Below are 19608 nucleotides of genomic sequence, written 5' to 3'. Positions count from 1 at the left end.
TGCATCACATCAATTGTGGGAAAACTTCTTTTTGTTCTTTTCTTCATTGCAAAGCATCATCCCATTATCCAATAAATTCCATGTAGAATCCGTTATTGCCTCCTCAAAAGGCCAACTTGGCTTGAATTCTTGTAGTAGAGAGACGCCCTCCATCCATAGAAGCACTTTCACATCATTATTGTAGATTGGATGAAACACCTCTAATCTCTCACAACCCCTGATAAATGAGAGGAGCTTGAACTCTGTCCTCCAACACATATCATTTGGTGGTTCACATATAACATACTTTTATAGTTTGATGAAACACTTTCACATCATTATTGTAGATTGGATGAAACATCTCTAATCTCTCACAACCCCTAATAAATGAGAGGAGTTTGAACTTTGTCCTCCAACACATATCATTTGGTGGTTCACATATAACATACTTTTATAGTTTGAGCATAGTCAAATTTGAAAAATATCTCAAACTTGGATCCTCCTACATTATCATGATATTCCACAAGGGTTGTTTTTTACATCCATCATAACACTATAGGTGTCTTAGCAATGAAGTGTCTTTTGATGAAATGCATAACCCTAAAGCATTTTACCACTCATCATCCCAATATTATGAAATTGGGTCTCCTCTTTCGAAAACAATTTTGGATCAACCATCAATGGTATGTGAGACATCTCATAATCTTCCTCAAAGATAATACTTTGAAGCTTTACATAGTTACCTTTGTATGTTTGGAAACATCTTTGTCCATGCTGGATTAAGGGATCCCAATCTTCACAAAATGTTTACAGCTATCTTATTGATGCCAAATGATCCAAAGATGAATGGTTAAGGGTTAGAGTTTGAATAATAACTTTGAAGAATGTAATCCACCTCCCTTTGAATGCTCTAAATTTTCTCACTGGCTTTCCATATACATTTTATTTCAACTTCTTTATATAAATATAAATATATCTTCACAAAATTCCTTTTATATTTTGTATTTGCATATATTCACTTTTTGTTCTATACGCTTCTATCCTTCCATCTATATTCTACTCTTCACTTTAACTTTTCATATGATGATTGTGACTTTTCAAATACAAAAGTCATACCTCTCTTAGAAATAAATTATATCTTTTGATCTCAATTATAATCCCCGTCAAGGAGGGGAATTTATTTACATCCTTAAATCTCCTTACTTAACAAATCATGGCTGAAATTTCCCTTATCATATTTAAAAATATGTCTTTGCAGTTCCATGCATTGCATCACTTCTTAACTATCCTAAGATCTGAGATTCTCGATATGCACGAGGAATGATTGTCTTGGTTGACCGAGAATGACTATTTTGGATCTTACTTTATCCATGTCACAATATTATTCTTTCTCAATCCTTGGTGATCAGTCCACATGTAAAGACCTCCCACATCAAGGTAAATAAGTTTGTTTTATACACTCGCCTTTCTCCGAATGACACACCCTTACCATTTACATTAAATATGATTTAAATATCCTTTTAGTTATATTTATTATCGAGTTCCATGCCAAATGTCACATTTTGACACCATAATAAGATTGGGAGTCCCGATATCCACGAGAGCTTGTTTTTGGGTATATCTGGACTGTATGATCGAGAGCCATTAAATTTGGTCTTACTATATTCAAGTGGCATGCTTTGGTATTCGCCCAACTAAACATTCTTCTCTGATTTCATAATCAATTCAAAACTCTGACTTATTCATGTGGTGTGCTTTGGAGAGTGATTAAGAACTCCCACCTTATGCCTGATTTGAATCGTCAATTAATGTAAAGGATTTTAAGTTCTCTTCTTGTGAGTCGTCTCACCAACAATAATCATATTTCAAACTCTTTTCTCCCACAATCTTTGCTCGCGTGCTGGAATTTTAAAGTCCGGGCTTCTACCTCCAAATAAGTAGACCACAATTAGTTTTTAGAGTGCACCCGCTGATAGTCACATCACTGGCGAGTTGAGTGAGCTTTTATTATCACATGAAACGACTTCAATCAGATCCTAGGTGTCCTATACACCTGCAACAACAAGATGCTCCACATGGGTGCCTCCTTTCTTATTAAGGTTGTTTCTTCCCAAATCTTAAACGCGGGCATGTGATGAGATGGCAAGACAAAATGCCAAATCAGAGACATCAATTTCTACCCCTCAAACAGTAGCATCCAAAACAAAGGTCCGACCAAGCACCAACCATTGTAAAATGCACTTGTAATGGTCGCTAAACTAGGCGATTTAATTCAGATACTGCTAGGGTTTATAATGTTGTCCAAGACTTGGATCAACTGCACCACAGGTAAGGTAAACAATGGTGACCAACTCAGATGACAAAGTGTCCAAGCTTCAGCAGTCTGTTTAATTTGCAGATCAAACCCTCTTAATTAATCACCCAGTATTAAACCGTTCTTGACAAATGGTGTTCAAGTATAGATCATTGACAATGAATGGACCTGGAACGGTGTTGAAACTGTCACAACCATGACCTGATAATGATTTCCAAATGCAACACCCAATTCAGGGTTATAGCAATGTTGCATCATCTATCAATTTGTAGGGAATCACACATCTCCTCCCTAACTGGCTCTGATACCATGTTAATTTTATATGATCGAATTCTGCAAATGTAATAATAATTCTGATTAATATATATAAGTAGATATATGAGGGTTTGTAGGTATAATCTCTAGGTCAATTCAATATGACCAAAGCTACAACATTAACATATGAGAAGTAAATCAAACAAGATACTTTGCAACTGATGATGAGTATCGAATTATAAAAAGGATGTGTGTGTTTCCTTGGTGGAATCGTCATAACCGGTGGTGATTAGGAGATAGATCATATTGCATTATATGTTGTGTTATGAAACGGCACCAGCAAATGATAGGTCATGTCTCACGTAAGGACATGTCCCTAAAAGAACAATGTTCATGAAGAGACATGTCTCTATGTGAGACATGTCCCTATGGAGGATATATATTGAATATTATTCTGAGAATCACAGACAATACATCAGTGCCATTACAAGTACAGCAATAATCAATACATATATTGTGTTTACCTTCAAGCAACCAAAATACTTACAAAATTGGCAGCCCTGTTCTCCCATGTAACTCTGCAAAAGTGCATTCACTAAGTTTGAAGGAAGACCAAATTAAAAAGTAATTTTGTCACTATCTATTGAAAGAAGAAATTAAAATTAAAATTCTCCATCTCTAATCTGATCGCTTTACTTTAACAATTGCAAACCTGCATCCACAACTATGGAGAAAGGGCTAAAGCTGACAATCAAATCATATTCACCAGTGGTAAACGGATCAACATTCAGGCAATTGGTGGGCAATCTCATCTACCTTACTACTACTATTCCTTATCTCAGTTTTGCAGTGAAGTCATTTCATGCTTCACGACAACCCCCATGGCTGATCACTGGGTAGCAGAAAAGCGTGTGCTACTTTATGTGAAGGTCACTTCTAATTTCATGAGAAGGGTGCTAGCAAGAAGAAGCAAGCAGTGTATCTTTCCTCGACAGAAGCTGAGTATCGAGGAATGGTTAAGGCATCTTGTGAGGCAATTTGGCTTTGAAGGATCCTTTCAGACATGGAGATATCTCAAGCAACTCCTACTCCCCTTTACTGTCACTATCAATGGGTGCTCAAATTGGACAGACAAACCCCAAAATGAATCCAAAGTCACTATGTTGCTCTAATATTAGCATAGTGGTGTATAACTTATTTGCTGCATATATATATATATATATATATATATATATATATATATACACTATTGCACAGACGAACCCAAAACGAATCCAAACCCAACCTCCAAAAAATTGAACGCATCTCGAACCAGAATCCGTACCCAAATCAGAAGTGGCAACTTAGTTCATATGTATGCTTAGTGTATACACTCTAGATGACTACTGTCATATATGTGTGTGCACTCTTTAAATATCTCTCATCAAGATGTTAATAAACTTGATTATGCTTCTTTAATTAAATAGTTATGTATTCTTAATTACCACAATCAATCATACAAGAATGGAGGGAAATACATTAGGGAGAAGTGGTCGATATGGGTTCCCCCAAATTAAGTAGGCACTCCCAAGGGATGGAGTCATCAAGGTGGAGGTTCCTGCGACTTGGGGGCTAACGGGATAGTTGTCTTGTTATATGCTCCATGCTCTTGGGCTTGACTCGGTTGAACAATCTCTTATCCCTAGCCACCCCAAGGGGTAAAATGATCAAGGAATGCTCCTATCGCTTGTGGCCCAAGGGATGAGTTATCTTGGCGAGACATTGTGTGGTCTTGGACTTATTGGGTTGAACAATCACCAAGCACCCTTTATGGCTTTCCTCTCCAAACCCTACTATGGTTGATTTAGTAAAACAAAGCCCTTGGTGCTTAATTTCTATGATCAACAAGTTGCACAGTATATATAAGTGGACATATATGTGTATGTATTTATATTTATTGTTGAATCCCTGACTCTAATAGAAATGAATAACCTTATGAATTATTTCAAACACTATCTACCATGGTTGGAGAACCTAAACAAAGATTTAAGTCGATTACTTTGTTATAGTCCTTATTTCAGTTGAATTTGTGATTTATAGGCAAGATCCAAGTTCATCCCAAAAGGGGGACATTAAATTGTGTATTATCATTTGATACCATGTTCAGCACAAAAGTTTGAATAGAACTCACCTCTATTGTCAAATCTAAGAGTATCCCAACTCTTTCTCTACAAATAATTTTAACTTCTGACATTTGATAAAATTTGACTTCAAGAAAAACGCCTAAATTTTCCCACTTAAATCATCAGCAAACAAAAGAAAGTACCTGACACCAGTGTGTCATATTCATTGGTTTGTAAACATCTACGTGAACAATGGTAGGACTCCCAAAGCTCTCAAGAAAAAGAAATTCAAGAGCTTTGCAAAACAAAATTCCACAATTTACACAAACAAAGATCACCTTTTTCAGATGTAAAAACAAACTAATTCCATATGATGTTGTATTGTATGATACAAAATCCATTCGGTACTTTGGTGTCATATGCATGGGTTGTCACTAAAATAGGTCATAGATCTCAGGCATTCACTCATCTCGACATTTTTTTGAAAATGTGTCTAATACCATATTATTATAAAAACGAGATTGCTTACCAAGATATTTTGTAATTAATTGAGGAATGAAAGTCTCCTTACAACAATTATAAAGGTATTATCCAAAAAGGAAAAACAGCGCCACCAAGGAAAACAAAAGGTTAAGAAAACTAAATGAATAAAAGAATATTCCTCAAGCCTCAATTGAACATTAAAAACTAAATGATACTTAGATATGAATTCAGTAATGATAATTCAAAACAAGTTTATCAAACACTGAATTGAAATTATAATAAATTTATAGGTATCATATTAATATAAAAATCTGTAATCTAAAATAATAATATATTAAACTTTTCTTTAAAAAATAGATGTATGTTATCTTAAATTTAGAGCCAATTAAATTTTGAAAACATCATGATATCTGTTATAATTCTTGCTGATTTTTCCCCCCTCCCAATTTTTCAAGATTGACTTTACTACAAAGGATTATTATTATATCTTACATATACTTATTCCAACAACTTTCCATTCTATTTTTCACTATTCAGTCTCAAAAATTGATGATCATGAAACCAGCAATCCAGAACTAGCTTGCAGCGATTGATTAAAGGCAAGATATCGCTATATAGAGCTCTGCAGCTTTGATTAAAGACACGCAAATGTCACTATATATAGCTTTTCTTGTAAGTTATTAAATAGTTTTTGGTAGCTTCATTCTGTACAAGAGCATTCCTAAGAAGCGAAAAATAATTGAGCATTATTGTACCTTCCATCGAACATATATGCAAGTGCTAATGCAGCCATAAAGCGTGCCATTTTTGAGCCAGAAGATGAACAAAGGTGTACAAGAGCAGGAACTCCTCCCTCTTCAACAATTCGCCAAGCATTACCAGGATTAAATGCTAAATTCCATAGTGCACCAGCAGCAGTCTCGTGTACATCCTGAGATCAGAAAACGCATCATCAAGAGTCGTTACAAATTCCTGTCCATATAATAAGTATCTATAAGATAGTATGATGAACAAGGTCCAAAATGCCTCTGCCATGTCATTTACCAGAACCAGTTACTACAGAAGTGTTATTTAGTTTGATTGTTCGCTAGTTTTATTTTAAGAAACTATATGCCAGTTTTTGAGTTCCTTCCAGGACTCCTCATGAGCTATGGTGAATTGCAAAGTTTGAGTCTAACTATATTAATTTGGTCAGCAGTGGACGTTAAGCAAAAATATTTTTTCCTTCCTTTTGGCAGAGTAGGCTATGTAATGTATTTGTTATTACATCTAGGAGTTTTAAATGTTATTATGTCTAAATAAACTACAGTTGTGAGATGGCTAATTTTCAATGTGATCTTAATGACAAGATCTAGAATATTGTCACAACAAAGCAGGATTTAATAGGTATCAAAAAATAATGGACAACTGCCATGATTGAACATGTTAATAAAAACGATCAAAATGCTACTAAGCAGTGAACAAAAAAACTTATATTGAAGGTGTGAGGTAGACAAGATAAGTCAGGAAAATATGCACGAGATTTACATATCAATATTACGAAAAATAAATCTACAAACATCAGCTATGAAATAAGAATACAACAATGATATATAAAAAGATATATATGTGGATACAGATATAGATATACATAGCATATGAATAGGGCTACACATACAAAAAGGTGTAAGCCCTTGTTATGTAACTATTCAAGGGATAATGTCCCTAGAACATATCCCTTCGCTAGTTATATTACACTTGGGTTCAAAGCATAACCTCCTATAAAGAGTTTTAAAAAATCAGTAATTTCCATCAGCAACAGTCTATTCCAATTACCAAAAAGATGAGTGATGCAACTCCCTCATAACCGTTCCCTCGGCAAAATATTATTGCGTAAATTTGGTGTTATGAAGTTGGCCTCATGAAACATTGGTCAATGAGTTTGACTCGAAAACTACATAGTTAAATCCCGATGTAAACTTGCCAAGAAAACAAAAGAAAAAAATGCCTTAATGTGGACTGAGGTGGCCTACTCTTTAGGGCACTTTTAAATAGTGTTGTATAATATGTCAACTGATATGTTCCTAAATGATATGCACTATGTTTCAACCCCTGTGACAATCTTATTAAACTCTAGTGGGGGCTTAAATGCCAACAATAACCTCGTATGCTTAAGGTGTAACTCGATACAATAGTTTTTTTATCTCTTTTATTTATTTTAGCCCAATACTAGTATTCTCTCTGCTACACAGGTTAGGAGACATTCTCGGGTATGCATTCAGCTTCTGCTAGGTCCTATCATGGTGAGAGACTACAATGTTGTTGATTCTGTGCATCCTGTTGAGGGTTTTACCAGAATAACATAAAAGTAAATAGCAGCTATAAGAAAACACAATAAGACCAAAGATACCCTGTAACAACCCTCCTCGAGGGAAAAACCCAGCCACTAACAATATCACTTTATAAAAAATGAATGAGTTCAACTACAATTCACACAAATACTAGAATACACACCCCTTTATGAATGAAATTATTGTCTCACGCAGAATAATGATGCTAAACTGAACTCACCCTAGGCTCAGCACTATGCATGCAGGCTGCATATACTGATAGTCATTCATGTTAGGCACTAAGAAACTCATCCACTTTAGACACAGAATGAGCAACACCATATACAATGCCTTGACATACCAGCCACACTCGCTCAATGCCAAGGAATACATAGAGCTGAGAATCCAACACTACAAGAAAACACCACCCTGAAAAATGAAATTCACGATAATAATCAGTCACTAATATCAGGCCACCAAAAATGAATGGGAACACATTCCAGAATTGTGTACCACTAGAGGATAAAGCCATTTTGTGAATGCCAATGTACAAGATTGAAGGACCTCTTGAATTCTGACTGCTGCAACACGTGACGATGGCAGTTATCAATTAAGTGTTGTTACATAAGCTTGAGTTGAAGACTCTCCATGTATTTAATGATCACCCAAAAGATGTGACTCTTGAATATACCTAAACAGTGACACAATAACTGACATGTCTGACTCAACAGCCGTGTACATGTGCCTCCTCAATTACCAAGATTTATGCAGCAAGGGGTCATGTGACTACTGTGAGTCTTCATGTAGGTGACCGATCATGAAGGAAAACTCTTGGCTTACCAAAAGCCATGCAGGACAAGGCCAACAGCCATGCACACAACTGGCTTTCCAATGACTCTCCGATCATCCTGTGAGTACCTCAAATATAAAGACCAGACTGAAAAGAATGAAGACTTTCAGCCAGCAAACAAATGACACAACCATCACAGGTATAGCTGATAGCTCCTGCAGCTACCAATCTTTAACACATCCAAGCCTTGTTGCAGGCATGTTGCAGTACAAGTCTCAAATCAAAGTCTCCTGCTAGATCTTCAGGAGCTTCAAGTTTCTTTTCAGTTTATTCCTTGCAGGGCATAAATTTATGTCCATATTATGCCTCCTTGCTTGAGATTTATATATTTAATAACTCTCGCTTTAACTTCCTTTATTCAGAACTTTTTCATCCTTAAACTAGAGAAAGCTATGTTTTGCTGCTTGTCAAATATCATTATATCTTAGGAAAAATTAAATGAGCTGTACCTAGATATTTTCCACAGCAAGTCAAATTGTGATATTGCTATCAGGATTCAACTGTGTAATTTTTGAGTCAAACTCATTGACCCATATTTCATGCATAGTGATTCGCACGAACCCATCTCTTATAAAAATGAATGGAAAACTTAGCACTTATTGGATCTAGGTGATGCTCACAGGGCTGAAGCATTGGGACTTCCTAGGAGGTCACCCATCCCAATACTACTCCAACACGAATGTGCTTAACCACGGAGTTTTCCACCATGGTTAAACCCACTCTGCTTGCAACCCCATTTTCAAAACCTTCAGCAAGTGTTGTGCATAATGAACCATTCATTGGAAAGAGCCTAAAGCTTGTCAATTGATAAGTAGGAGATATTTCCCACAGCAAGTCAAATTGCGATATTGCTATCAAGATTCAATTGTGTAGTTTTTGAGTCAGACTCATTGACCCACATTTCATAAGTAGTGGTTCACACAAATCCATCTCTCATGAGAATAAATGGAACACTTAGCATTCATTGGATCTAGGTGATCCTCACAGAAGTGAAGCACCGGGACTTCCTAGAAAGTCACCCATCCCAATACAAGCCCAGCATGAGCGCAATTAACTACGGAATTTTCCTCCATAGTTAAACCCACTCTACTTGCAACCCCATTTGCAAAACCTTCACCAAGTGTTGTGCATTGTCGCAGAATTAAATTACAGAGAATCAAAACAAATGCATGCCACAAAAATGAGGAGAAAACTCCAACAATAGGGTATCAAAACACACATTACTACTATGTTTATAGGAAAATGCAATAATGATGGAAAAAACTCCAACAATAGAGAGTCAAAACACTCATCAACTTACTCTACTTTTTACTGATTTCACTTTCTGATCTCATTAACTTATTCTAGTTATTAACAGCCATTGTTATAATTTATTTTGATCCTCTTTCCTTTCATTTTGTCTTCCCACAACTTGATTGGAAATCTTCTGGGTTGGTCAAAAACATGGGTAGTATCTTAAAAAGCAAGCCAAATTAAGTTCTTTCCCACAGTTATGATCTCAAATTAAGGTAAATATTAAATAGATCAAGTAGAAGGTAGGCATGGAATGGTAAAAATTTGACATTTTTATTCCTTTTACAGTTATTTCTTTTTCTTATTAAAAAATTATTGACATTTGTATTACACATGAATATAAACAAGGCAGACTGCATATGAATGATGAAATGATTAGTTTACTTTGGATGGCTTGATAACATAAAGATGGGCAGGCTTGAACTTCCAAGAGTTGGCAGGTCATACCTGAGACATATTATTTGACATTGCAATAAAAATTTTAATTCAAATAAAGTGTCTTGTCAACTTGGAAGAAACTTACTTCAACATCTGAACGGGCCAATGATATCAGTGGTGCAATGCCGCCTTCTCGTCCAATAGCAATACTGGAGAACCCAAAACAAACCAAAATAAATAAAATAAAATAAAAGAGAATATAAATTTAGTATTAGAAAACTGCAAAAAGCATGGTTACTAGTTAGCATGGAATGCAAATTGCATCAAATTGAATACAAACTAAAACATATAAGTGCATTAACTGTTGCAATTATAACTGCACACAAAATTGAAGATTTGCTATGTAGACCACATCGTATGCAATAGTCCGGTTAGAAATACATAGAGTTCCTTGATAGAGAATATTATTTCCAATTTGGCTTTCTGTAATTATAATACTTTTATAGCAATGGATTTTGCGTACAAGTTTAGGAGTTTACACAAAGTGTCGGACAACAAATCAAAAGAGCTCAAAGCTTGAAATAAGGATTTAATCTAGACAAATAACTCAACAGCTAGTTTGCATAACTGATCTTCACTGGAAATTAAAATCCACACACTTTTCCATGCCTTCAACTTCAGGTACACTATTGCAACCATAATTAGAACACCACCAATATCTAATTTCCATATTTAAATAACTGTGACATTTCACAGAATTTTTGCTAATCTATACAAGTTAGCCAGATGGTAGTATCCCTGGCATGGAAATTAAAAGGGTAAAATTTCCTAAAGAGCGTCTGGTGAAGCAGCCGCTGTGAATAGATAGATTTTGAAATCTCACTCTTTTTAAATCAATGATAATGAAAGTTATTTCCACTAATCAACACTGTGTATGGAAGAATACAAGTCCCATTAAATCCAAGGAGTAAATGGAGAAGGGAGTTCAGATGAGGAGAGGTGATTCAAGGTTAAATTTGACAGGTCGTTGAAGGGAAACCTGAATCTGTCAGAGTCGGGTTACATGGCAGAAGACTCAAACAGCAATATCATTGCTATAGGAGCCAAGAAATTGCAAGATGGAACAAATAACATGGCCAAAGCACAAGCTGCACTCGAAGGTGTCTCAATGGTGAAGATGTTGGGCATCAAAATGATATGTTTGGAGGGGGATTAAAGATTATTGTAAATGTACTTATACAGAAGAAAGGCCTGGCGTGGAACATTAATAAAAATATTTTACCAATTTGTAAAAAAAATTATTCTTTGAAGGATTTTAAAATCTCCCACAATTACTGAACAGGCCATGAGAAGGTAGATAGTTTATCAAAATGGACAATATCTTTTGATGACAATATATCTGCAAGCCCATGCATACGAGTCAATGATTTTAAGCGAGATGATATGCTGTCAAGTACATCTTAGACCTAAGCTTTATTACGATAATAGATAGGGCCACAATATTCTATCATTTCACCCACCGCAAAGACTAGTTCACTAACTACTAACCTTATTCAGATTCTACTATTTTTGGTGGCAGAGAAGAGTACACGTTGTCGGCAAAGGCGGACTATTGGGAGGACCCTCATCTTCCTCGATGTGTACTATGTTCTAGGGATGGAACTTAATCTACTCTTAGTCAGTCAATTGCTGCGACATTCTCCACAATTGGATGTCACCTTCAGTTCACATCAGTGTACCATCACTAATAGGGCGACTCAGTCTAGTGTTGCAGTAGGCCTTGAGGATCATGGTTTTTTCAAACTTATTGATTTTGGTGATTCTCAAGACTTAGCTATGGCTGCTCGGCAGTCTTTTGTTAATACACTTTGGCATAAGCGATATGGGCACTTAAATGTGCATTATCTCTCTCAGCTTGCTCGGGAAGAGCTTGTCCTTAGTTTGCCAGATATTCAAACTCAGCAGCTTAGAAACTGTGATGCATGCCATGCTGGGAAGCAACATCGGACACCTTTCACCAGTGGCGATTCATGGCAAGCTTCTTAGGTACTTCAGCTTGTTCATGCCGATATCTGCAGCCCTATGGCCACTCCTTCTGTTCTTGGGTCAAGGTATTTTTTGTTGTTTGTTGATGATTTCAGTAGAAAAATATGGGTATATTTTCTTAAAAATAAATCAGATGCATTTACTGTATATCTCAAATGCATTTATTGTATATCATAAGTTTAAACCTTTAGTTGAAAAAGAATCTAGGAAACCTATTATTACTCTTAGGTCAAACAATTGGGGAGGGGGGGCAATTTTGTTCTAATGAGTTCTCTGGCTTCTTGGATACTCATGGCATCAAGTGCCAGTTAACCACACCCCACAACAGAACAATGTAGTTGAACGATGGAATAGAACAATCACCGAGATGGCTCGATCCATGCTCAAACACAAACATGTTCTGAGGAAGATCAGGGCAGAAGCAATTAACACTGAAGTTCATCTTTTGAACCGGTCAGCCACAGTGGCTATCAAAGGTCAAGCTCCAAAAGAGGCATGGTCTAAGTCACAAGCCCAAAATCAGTCACATGAAGGTTTTTGGCTCTCTTGCTTTTGTTTGGATCCGTAATGCGTCACGCACCAAGTTGGATGCCAAGAGTCAGAAACTCATGCTTACTAGATACAGTAGTCTTCACAAAGCCTACTGCTTGATTAACACTGAGCCATCTCATCTCCTATACAATCGTGATGTAGTCTTTGATGAGCAACAAGGACCATTCATGCCTGTTTCTCCTAATCCTGATCCAACAAACCAACCTATGACGACTTATGATTTGGGAGTTAGACTTCCATTAGTTCCACCTGATGGGAGGGCTCTAGTAGCTCCTACAGCTCCAATTATACCAGTGATCCCTGTACAAACACCTTCAACTTCTCCTGCATATTCACCCAAATTTGTAGATGCTTCACCTGACTTTAATCCAAATTCTTCAACTGAGGAACCTGATCGTAGAGCATCTCATGATACTAATGCTGGTCATTCTCCTCTCTGGCCTAAGAGGGGGGCTAAGACACTTGCTGATTTTCATGATGATGAGCTCATTGATGGGAGAACTGCTCGAAAAAATAGCAAACCTACAAAGTCCGTTAACTTTGCTCTCATGGTCAACATTCACAATGTGTTTGAACCTAAAACATATTCTGACACTAAAGGAATTACAGAGTGGGAACAAACCATGACATCTAAACACCAGAGCTTACTGAAGAATAACACCTCAGTCCTTTCTGATCTTCCACAAGAGAAGAAACCCATTGGCTGCAAATGGGCTTACAAAATCAAATACAAATCTGATGGTACTTTGGTTAAGTACATAACTCGTTTAGTTGCAAAGGGCTTTTCACAGCATCAGAGCATTGATTATGTGACCTTTACTCCTACTACAAAGATGAGCATAATCAGATTAGTCCTAGCCATGCAACACAGTTTGGTTGGAAGGTCCATCAAATGGACGTCAAGAGTGCTTTCCTGAATGATGATCTCTATGAAGAGGTCTACATGACGCAACCTCCTAGTTTCAATGTTGTCGGTAAAGAACGTCAGGTTCTCAGATTAGAGAAAGCTCTCTATGGCTTGAAGCAGGCCCCTCGGGCATGGTACATGAAAATTGATAAGTACCTCAGTGATCAAGGCTTTTAGAGGAGCTCTTTGAACTCATATTTATACATCAAGACTACTAATAGTGACATCATCCTTCAGGTTATTTATGTGGATGATTTGATCATCACTGCCAGTTCGACATCTTCAATTTAGGGCATCAAACAGAGTTTATGCCAATCTTTTGATATGACTGAGACCTTGGGCTCATGCATTATTGCCTAGGTGTTTAGGTTTGGCAACAGCCTTCTGGTATATTCATCTCTCGGTCCAAATATGCTAGGGCTTCGTTAGACAAATTCCGTATGCGGGATTGCAAGCCTGCATCTACACCCATGGAGAAAGGTCTCAAGTTATCAGCCAAGTTTGATTCTCCTCTAGTTGACGATACGACATACAAGCAACTAGTAGGCAACCTCATTGACCTCTCTGCTACTGGGCCTGATATTAGCTTCGCAATCAACTACATCTCACGCTTTATGACGACTCTCAAGACTGATCATTGGATGGCAACAAAGTGTGTGCTTCGTTATGTGAAGGGCACTACAAATTATGGACTTTTTTACTCTCGGAGTTCTAATCCTAGACTCACTGGGTTCACAGATTCAGATTGGGAAAGCTATGTTGACAATCAGTTTGGGCAGGCTTTGGATGTGTTTAGTTTGGGATCCGATGCTGTTAAATGGTCCAGTAAGAAGCAGCGCGTCGTTTCTCTCTCCTCCACAGAGGTTGAATACAGAGGGGCAATTAAGGCAGGTTGTGAAGTTGTTTGGCTTCATTGGATGCTTGGGTATATGCAGATGCCACCAACAAGATCGACCACTTTGTTTTTTTGCCAACAAAGGCGTTATCAAATTAGCATGTAATCCTGTCTTCTATGAATGAACCAAGCATGTCAATGTTCATTGTCACTACATACGACAGCTGGTTGAAGATGGAACAATAGACTTGCAATATGTTTCTACAATAGATCAGACTGTCTCACCAAGCCTCTTGGTTTTGATAAGTTTGTCAAATTCAGAGGACAGCTTGGTGTTGTGGATAGATTAACCATTAAGGGAGGGTATTACAATAATAGATAGCTTATATTATTAGTTAATAATTATCTATTTGTAATTTATTGTAAATATTAGAATGTTTCTAATATTTAGTTAGGCTGTAGATAATTGTTTGTTTTCTACCAGCTAGAATAGAAAGTTTATTCTTTCTGATTGTTTCCTAAGGAAACATTATTGCATTCCTTTGTATATATTGACCTCTCGATCACTGTTAATATCAAACAAATATTTTCCAATTACTTCGTAATAAGCTTTTCATCATTCCTTGGCACGTCAGTAATTGAAGTGACATTAGGTAGGGGATTTGCATTTATTGCGGCCAGTAAAAATCCCAAATTTCCCACCTTAAAAGGAGACATGGAGTCATTTTTCTAGATTGTCTACATTTCAAGAAGTGTGGGTGTTTGAAGGTGTTTAGGCCAAATGGATGCAAACTTTGTTGTTTCACCAACCAAGCGATAATTGGCATTTAGAGGTGAAACTAAAGAGAAGCAGCCGAAGTTTGTGTTTTAAATCCATGATTCTCTGTTTCTACAGATTGTGGGTTTAATTCTGGGACATGAATATATGAAAACTGACCACAAATATCAAGTTAATGCCAATATCATGGCCATGGCAGAGGTCAACTAGATGGCAGAAAAATGCTTAGCAGAAGAATGGAGGGAGTGAATTATCTGATGAATTGTGTTGTTCCAGGCAAAGGAATTTGAATCAATGGTTTTTTTTGTAGAGAGGTAGAGCGAAGGGGTTTCAAGAGGACTGCAGATCAGAAGTGGAGGTTGGATGGGAGTGTCTGCTGGAGTACTTGCAGGATATGCTTAGTCCAGTTTTTTGTTTGTTGATCAAAGTACTCTAATTACCATAAGTAATAGCATTTTGTTTATACTCAGCAAAGTCACGACTGTTAATTGGTCGATATCAGACGTACTCAAGATAGCAGGTTTTTGCCAGGGGGTGGGGGAAGTAAAACTTGAGGTCAGGAAATGGCCATTTTTGGGAGGGCAGATGGTTGGTAATGAGTTGCCAGGAAATCAATAGTTTAGAAGGGATGATGCGCTATGCAAATTTTGGATTATCTATATTTTACTGTTAATAATGTAAAGTTTCTGCAAATTCTTAAGTGAATCGAACTTATATTGTACCCTTTAGGTCTGCTGCAGTCTTGTTTGAATGAAATAATATGATTCTGGAAATGCTTATAACTTCTACAATTTGTCTTAGGGCAGAATTGATTTAAGGAGCAGACTTCATTGTATTGTGTGTCCTTAAACTACAATCACACCCACCTCTTATGCCATGACCAAAGGGCAAAGGGACATGACCCTCTCTAGGTCGGCCCATACTTCACTTATAGAAATCGGCGCCTAAAATGAGATAACTATTGTATTAGCTAACATAACTAAATAGTTATAGTTAGTGCTTTAACAAGGTAATTGCCAAGGATTGCCCATTCTATTTGCCAATTGTAATGCATATAATGCCTTAGATTGGTATACAGGGAGAGAAGATTAACGTGCAGTCTGCACACTCAGACCAGTATGAATATCACTATTAGAAATTTAACACTCCCTCTTAACTTGATAATCATACTGAGAGATAACATATCTAGCATCACCACTTACGATGAATAAGCATAGATTGATACTCTATATCTATCTGAATCTTTTGAGCAAGTGGTATCATGAAACACATGATACTGAGTCATATGACCATCTTGTGATATGACTTATCGCTTATACTAGTGATGTCAGTATTGCATGTAATGCAATACACACAAGATAAAATCTAAAGAATGATTAAATTCTTCATTTATCCAAGTTGTGACTAATAGGTACTGGCAATCATATATCACAACTTGATCCCGAGTTAAGATCTACAAGAACACAGGATAAAGTCTGAGGAATAAATTCTTCCTTTATCCAAGTTGTGATACATAGGCATAGAAATGTTTGTCACAAATGATCTTGAACTCGCCTAGATCTAACAGTAGTTCTCTATTGTTCAACACATTATTTGATAAATTGTCGTCTCTCATAATGTCCTTTTTATACAAGTATTCATTATCTCAAAGATCAATCACTTCTAAAATAATGAATACAAATGGTGGAGCCCATAACAATCAATAGCATGACAATAAAATTATTTTATTAATAATTTAAAGAATACAAATGAATTACAATTCAACCATATCAAGTCTTTTCCTAAAGTAATCTATCTTCACTCTAGAGAGAGGTTTAGTGAGAATATCTACTATCTGATCTGCAGTGCAAATGTATTCCAATTTTACAGTATTCCTGTCTACCATATCTCTTACATAATGGTAAGGATTTTCAATATGCTTGGATGTGTCATGAAAAACTGGATTCATCAAAAGCTTGATGGAACTCTGATTATCACAATGAATAATCGTAGGATTCATGGCTTGACCAAATAATCCCACAAGAAACTTTCTAAGCCAAACTGCTTCCCGAGAGGCCATCGTTGCTACAATGTATTCAGCTTCTATGGAACTTTGTGCTACTGAAGATTGTTTTCTGCATATCCAAGATATCATTGCTGATCCTAAACTGAAACAACATCCTGAAGTACTTTTTCTATCTTTAACACTTCCACCCCAATTTGAGTCAGAGAATCCATGTAAATCCAACCCAACTTTCTCATATTTGAGCCCAAGGTTAAGAGTGCCTTGTAAGTATCTCGTAATGTGTTTGACTTCAACTAGGTGAATCTCTTTTGGCTCACACATAAACTGACTTAGGGCATTAACAGCATAGCAAATATCAAGTCTTGTATTTACCAAGTACATAAGGGTCCCAATCATCTATTTGTAGAGGGTGGAATCTATGGAAGGTGATTTTGTTGCTGCTTCTTTTAAGTTTATGTAGATTAGTCTCCACTAGAGAAGACATAGACTTGTAGTTCCACATTCCAAATCTCCTCAAGATATCTAATGTATACTTCCCTTGATTAAGTATAATGATGTCAGAATTCGAAGTAATGAAAGAGTCCCAAATATTTCATCTTGAATTCTCTGATTAGATCTTTCTTGCCTTGATCTATGAGATAATCATCACCTGCTATTAGTAAATCATCAACATACAGTATCAAAATTACAATATCATATTTATCCCTTTTATAATATAGATTTGGAACGGCTTCATTTTTGGAGAGTCCTAAGCCAGTGAAATACTTATCAATTCTTTCATACCACACCCTTGGAGCCTGTTTAAGCCCATAGAGAGCTTTCTTGAGCTTGCAAACAAAAATGTTAGGATCATGAGTTTTAAAACCTTCAGGTTGCTCCAAATATACCTCTTCTGTAATCTTTCCATTCAGGAATGTTGTTTTTACATCCATCTGGTGTACTTTCCATCCTTCCGATGTTGCAATAGCTAGGACTACTCTTACAAAAGTGTATCTGGCAACAAGAGCAAAGGTTTCTTCATAATCAATCACTTCTTTTTCAGAGAATCCCCTGGCTACAAATCTAGCTTTATATTTTTCAATGCTACCGTCAGCAGCATGCTTTATTTTAAATATCCACTTGGAAGAAACAACAGATTTTCCTTCAGGTCTAGGAACAATTTCCTAAACATTATTCTTCATAATAGATTAGTATTCTTCTGTCATAGCACCCTTCCAAGCTGTATGTTAAATAGCATCAAAAACATTGGTTGGTTCTGATTTAGACAAATCATTCATGTTTGTTGTATAACTAGAAAATCTTTTGGGTCTTTTGCTTTCTCTGATTGTTCCAGATGGTGCAGTGAACTCTTGTATTTCCTCTACTGTCTTAATGGCCCAAAGTAGTCTTTTCTTAGAATTTTGAGTTTCTCCAAGATTAAGATTTTGAATTTCATCTTCAATTTCTTCAATGTTCTTCCTCTAAGACTCAAATTCAATATTTCTTTCAGAACTAGGTAAATGAGAGGGTTCTTCAAAACTTATGGCTCTTTTGAATGCCAAATCTTCGTCAAAAATTACATCCCTACTAAGTTCAATATTTTTTTAACCAGGTATGAAAATCCTATATGCTTTAGATGTTTCACTATATCCTACACAAATACCTTTCCTCTCGGAGGGTTCTAACTTAGTTCTCTTTTCTTTTGAAACATGTATATATATTGGGCACCCAAAAATCCTAAGATGACTTATATTGAGTTTAACCTTAGTAAAAACTTTTTCAAGAGTTTTATCTCTAAGGTAGGAGTGAGGACTCCTATTTTGAATATAGACAGTAGTACAAGATGCTTCTGCCTAAAGATAATATTCTAGATTTTGATCAAATATCATAGCTCTTGCAGCTTCTATGATTGTTCTATACTTCCTTTCTGCTACCCTGTTTTGTTGCAGGTTATAAGGAACGGTATACTCCCTCTTAATTCATGTTTCTTTACAAAACCTTTTAAACAAATCTGAGGTATATTCCCCCCATTATCAGTCCTAAGAGTTTTAATTTTATGTCCTAATAAGTTATCAATTAAGGTTTTAAATTGTTTAAATCTCATCAGGATTTCTTCTGATTCTTTGCATTTTAAGAAGTAAATCCAAGTTTTCTAGAGAAGTCATCTATAAAAAGTATATAGTACCAGAATCCTCTAAGAGAAGGAACAGACATAGGTCCACATAAATCTGAGTGGATTAATTTCAAAACATTGTTAGTTTTTCTAGTGCTATAATGAAATGGACTTTTGGTGTTATTACCCAAAGCGCATCCTTTGCATATGCTTGAGTGATCTTTATTCAGTTTAGGTAAACCAGTAACCATCTTCTCCATAGTTGACAAAGTTTTAAAATTTCGATGTCCTAACCTTCTGTGTCATATTTCATTTATATCCGCAACTTCATGAATTAAGGCTTGAATAGGTCGACTAGGTTCTGAATTTGATTCATACAAATACCCTTTTCTTTGACCAATCAATTTTGTTTTCTTAATTGAGGAGTCCT

The 19608-nt window shown here is 36.2% G+C and overlaps 1 protein-coding gene across 2 annotated transcripts in view; it reads right to left on the bottom strand.

The window, feature by feature from the left end:
* The window catches only part of LOC149551075 (protein ARABIDILLO 1-like), an 82000-nt gene that overhangs the window by 30954 nt on the left and 31438 nt on the right, over positions 1 to 19608 (bottom strand). For both annotated transcript variants that reach the window (XM_089786657.1, XM_089786658.1), the window contains exons 8-9: positions 10109 to 10172; positions 5889 to 6064 (exon numbers count right to left, since the gene is read on the bottom strand). In XM_089786657.1, coding sequence (XP_089642783.1) covers positions 5889 to 6064; positions 10109 to 10172 — 240 coding nt within the window. The remainder of the gene's footprint in view (positions 1 to 5888; positions 6065 to 10108; positions 10173 to 19608) is intronic.

The sequence above is a fragment of the Cupressus sempervirens genome, chromosome 6 (assembly GCF_028749045.1).
Source record: "Cupressus sempervirens isolate cs-2001-9-10 chromosome 6, ASM2874904v1, whole genome shotgun sequence".
Lineage (NCBI taxonomy): Eukaryota > Viridiplantae > Streptophyta > Pinopsida > Cupressales > Cupressaceae > Cupressus > Cupressus sempervirens.
The sequence above is the reverse complement of the archived record's forward strand: the minus strand, read 5'-3'. Positions and strand labels throughout refer to the sequence as shown.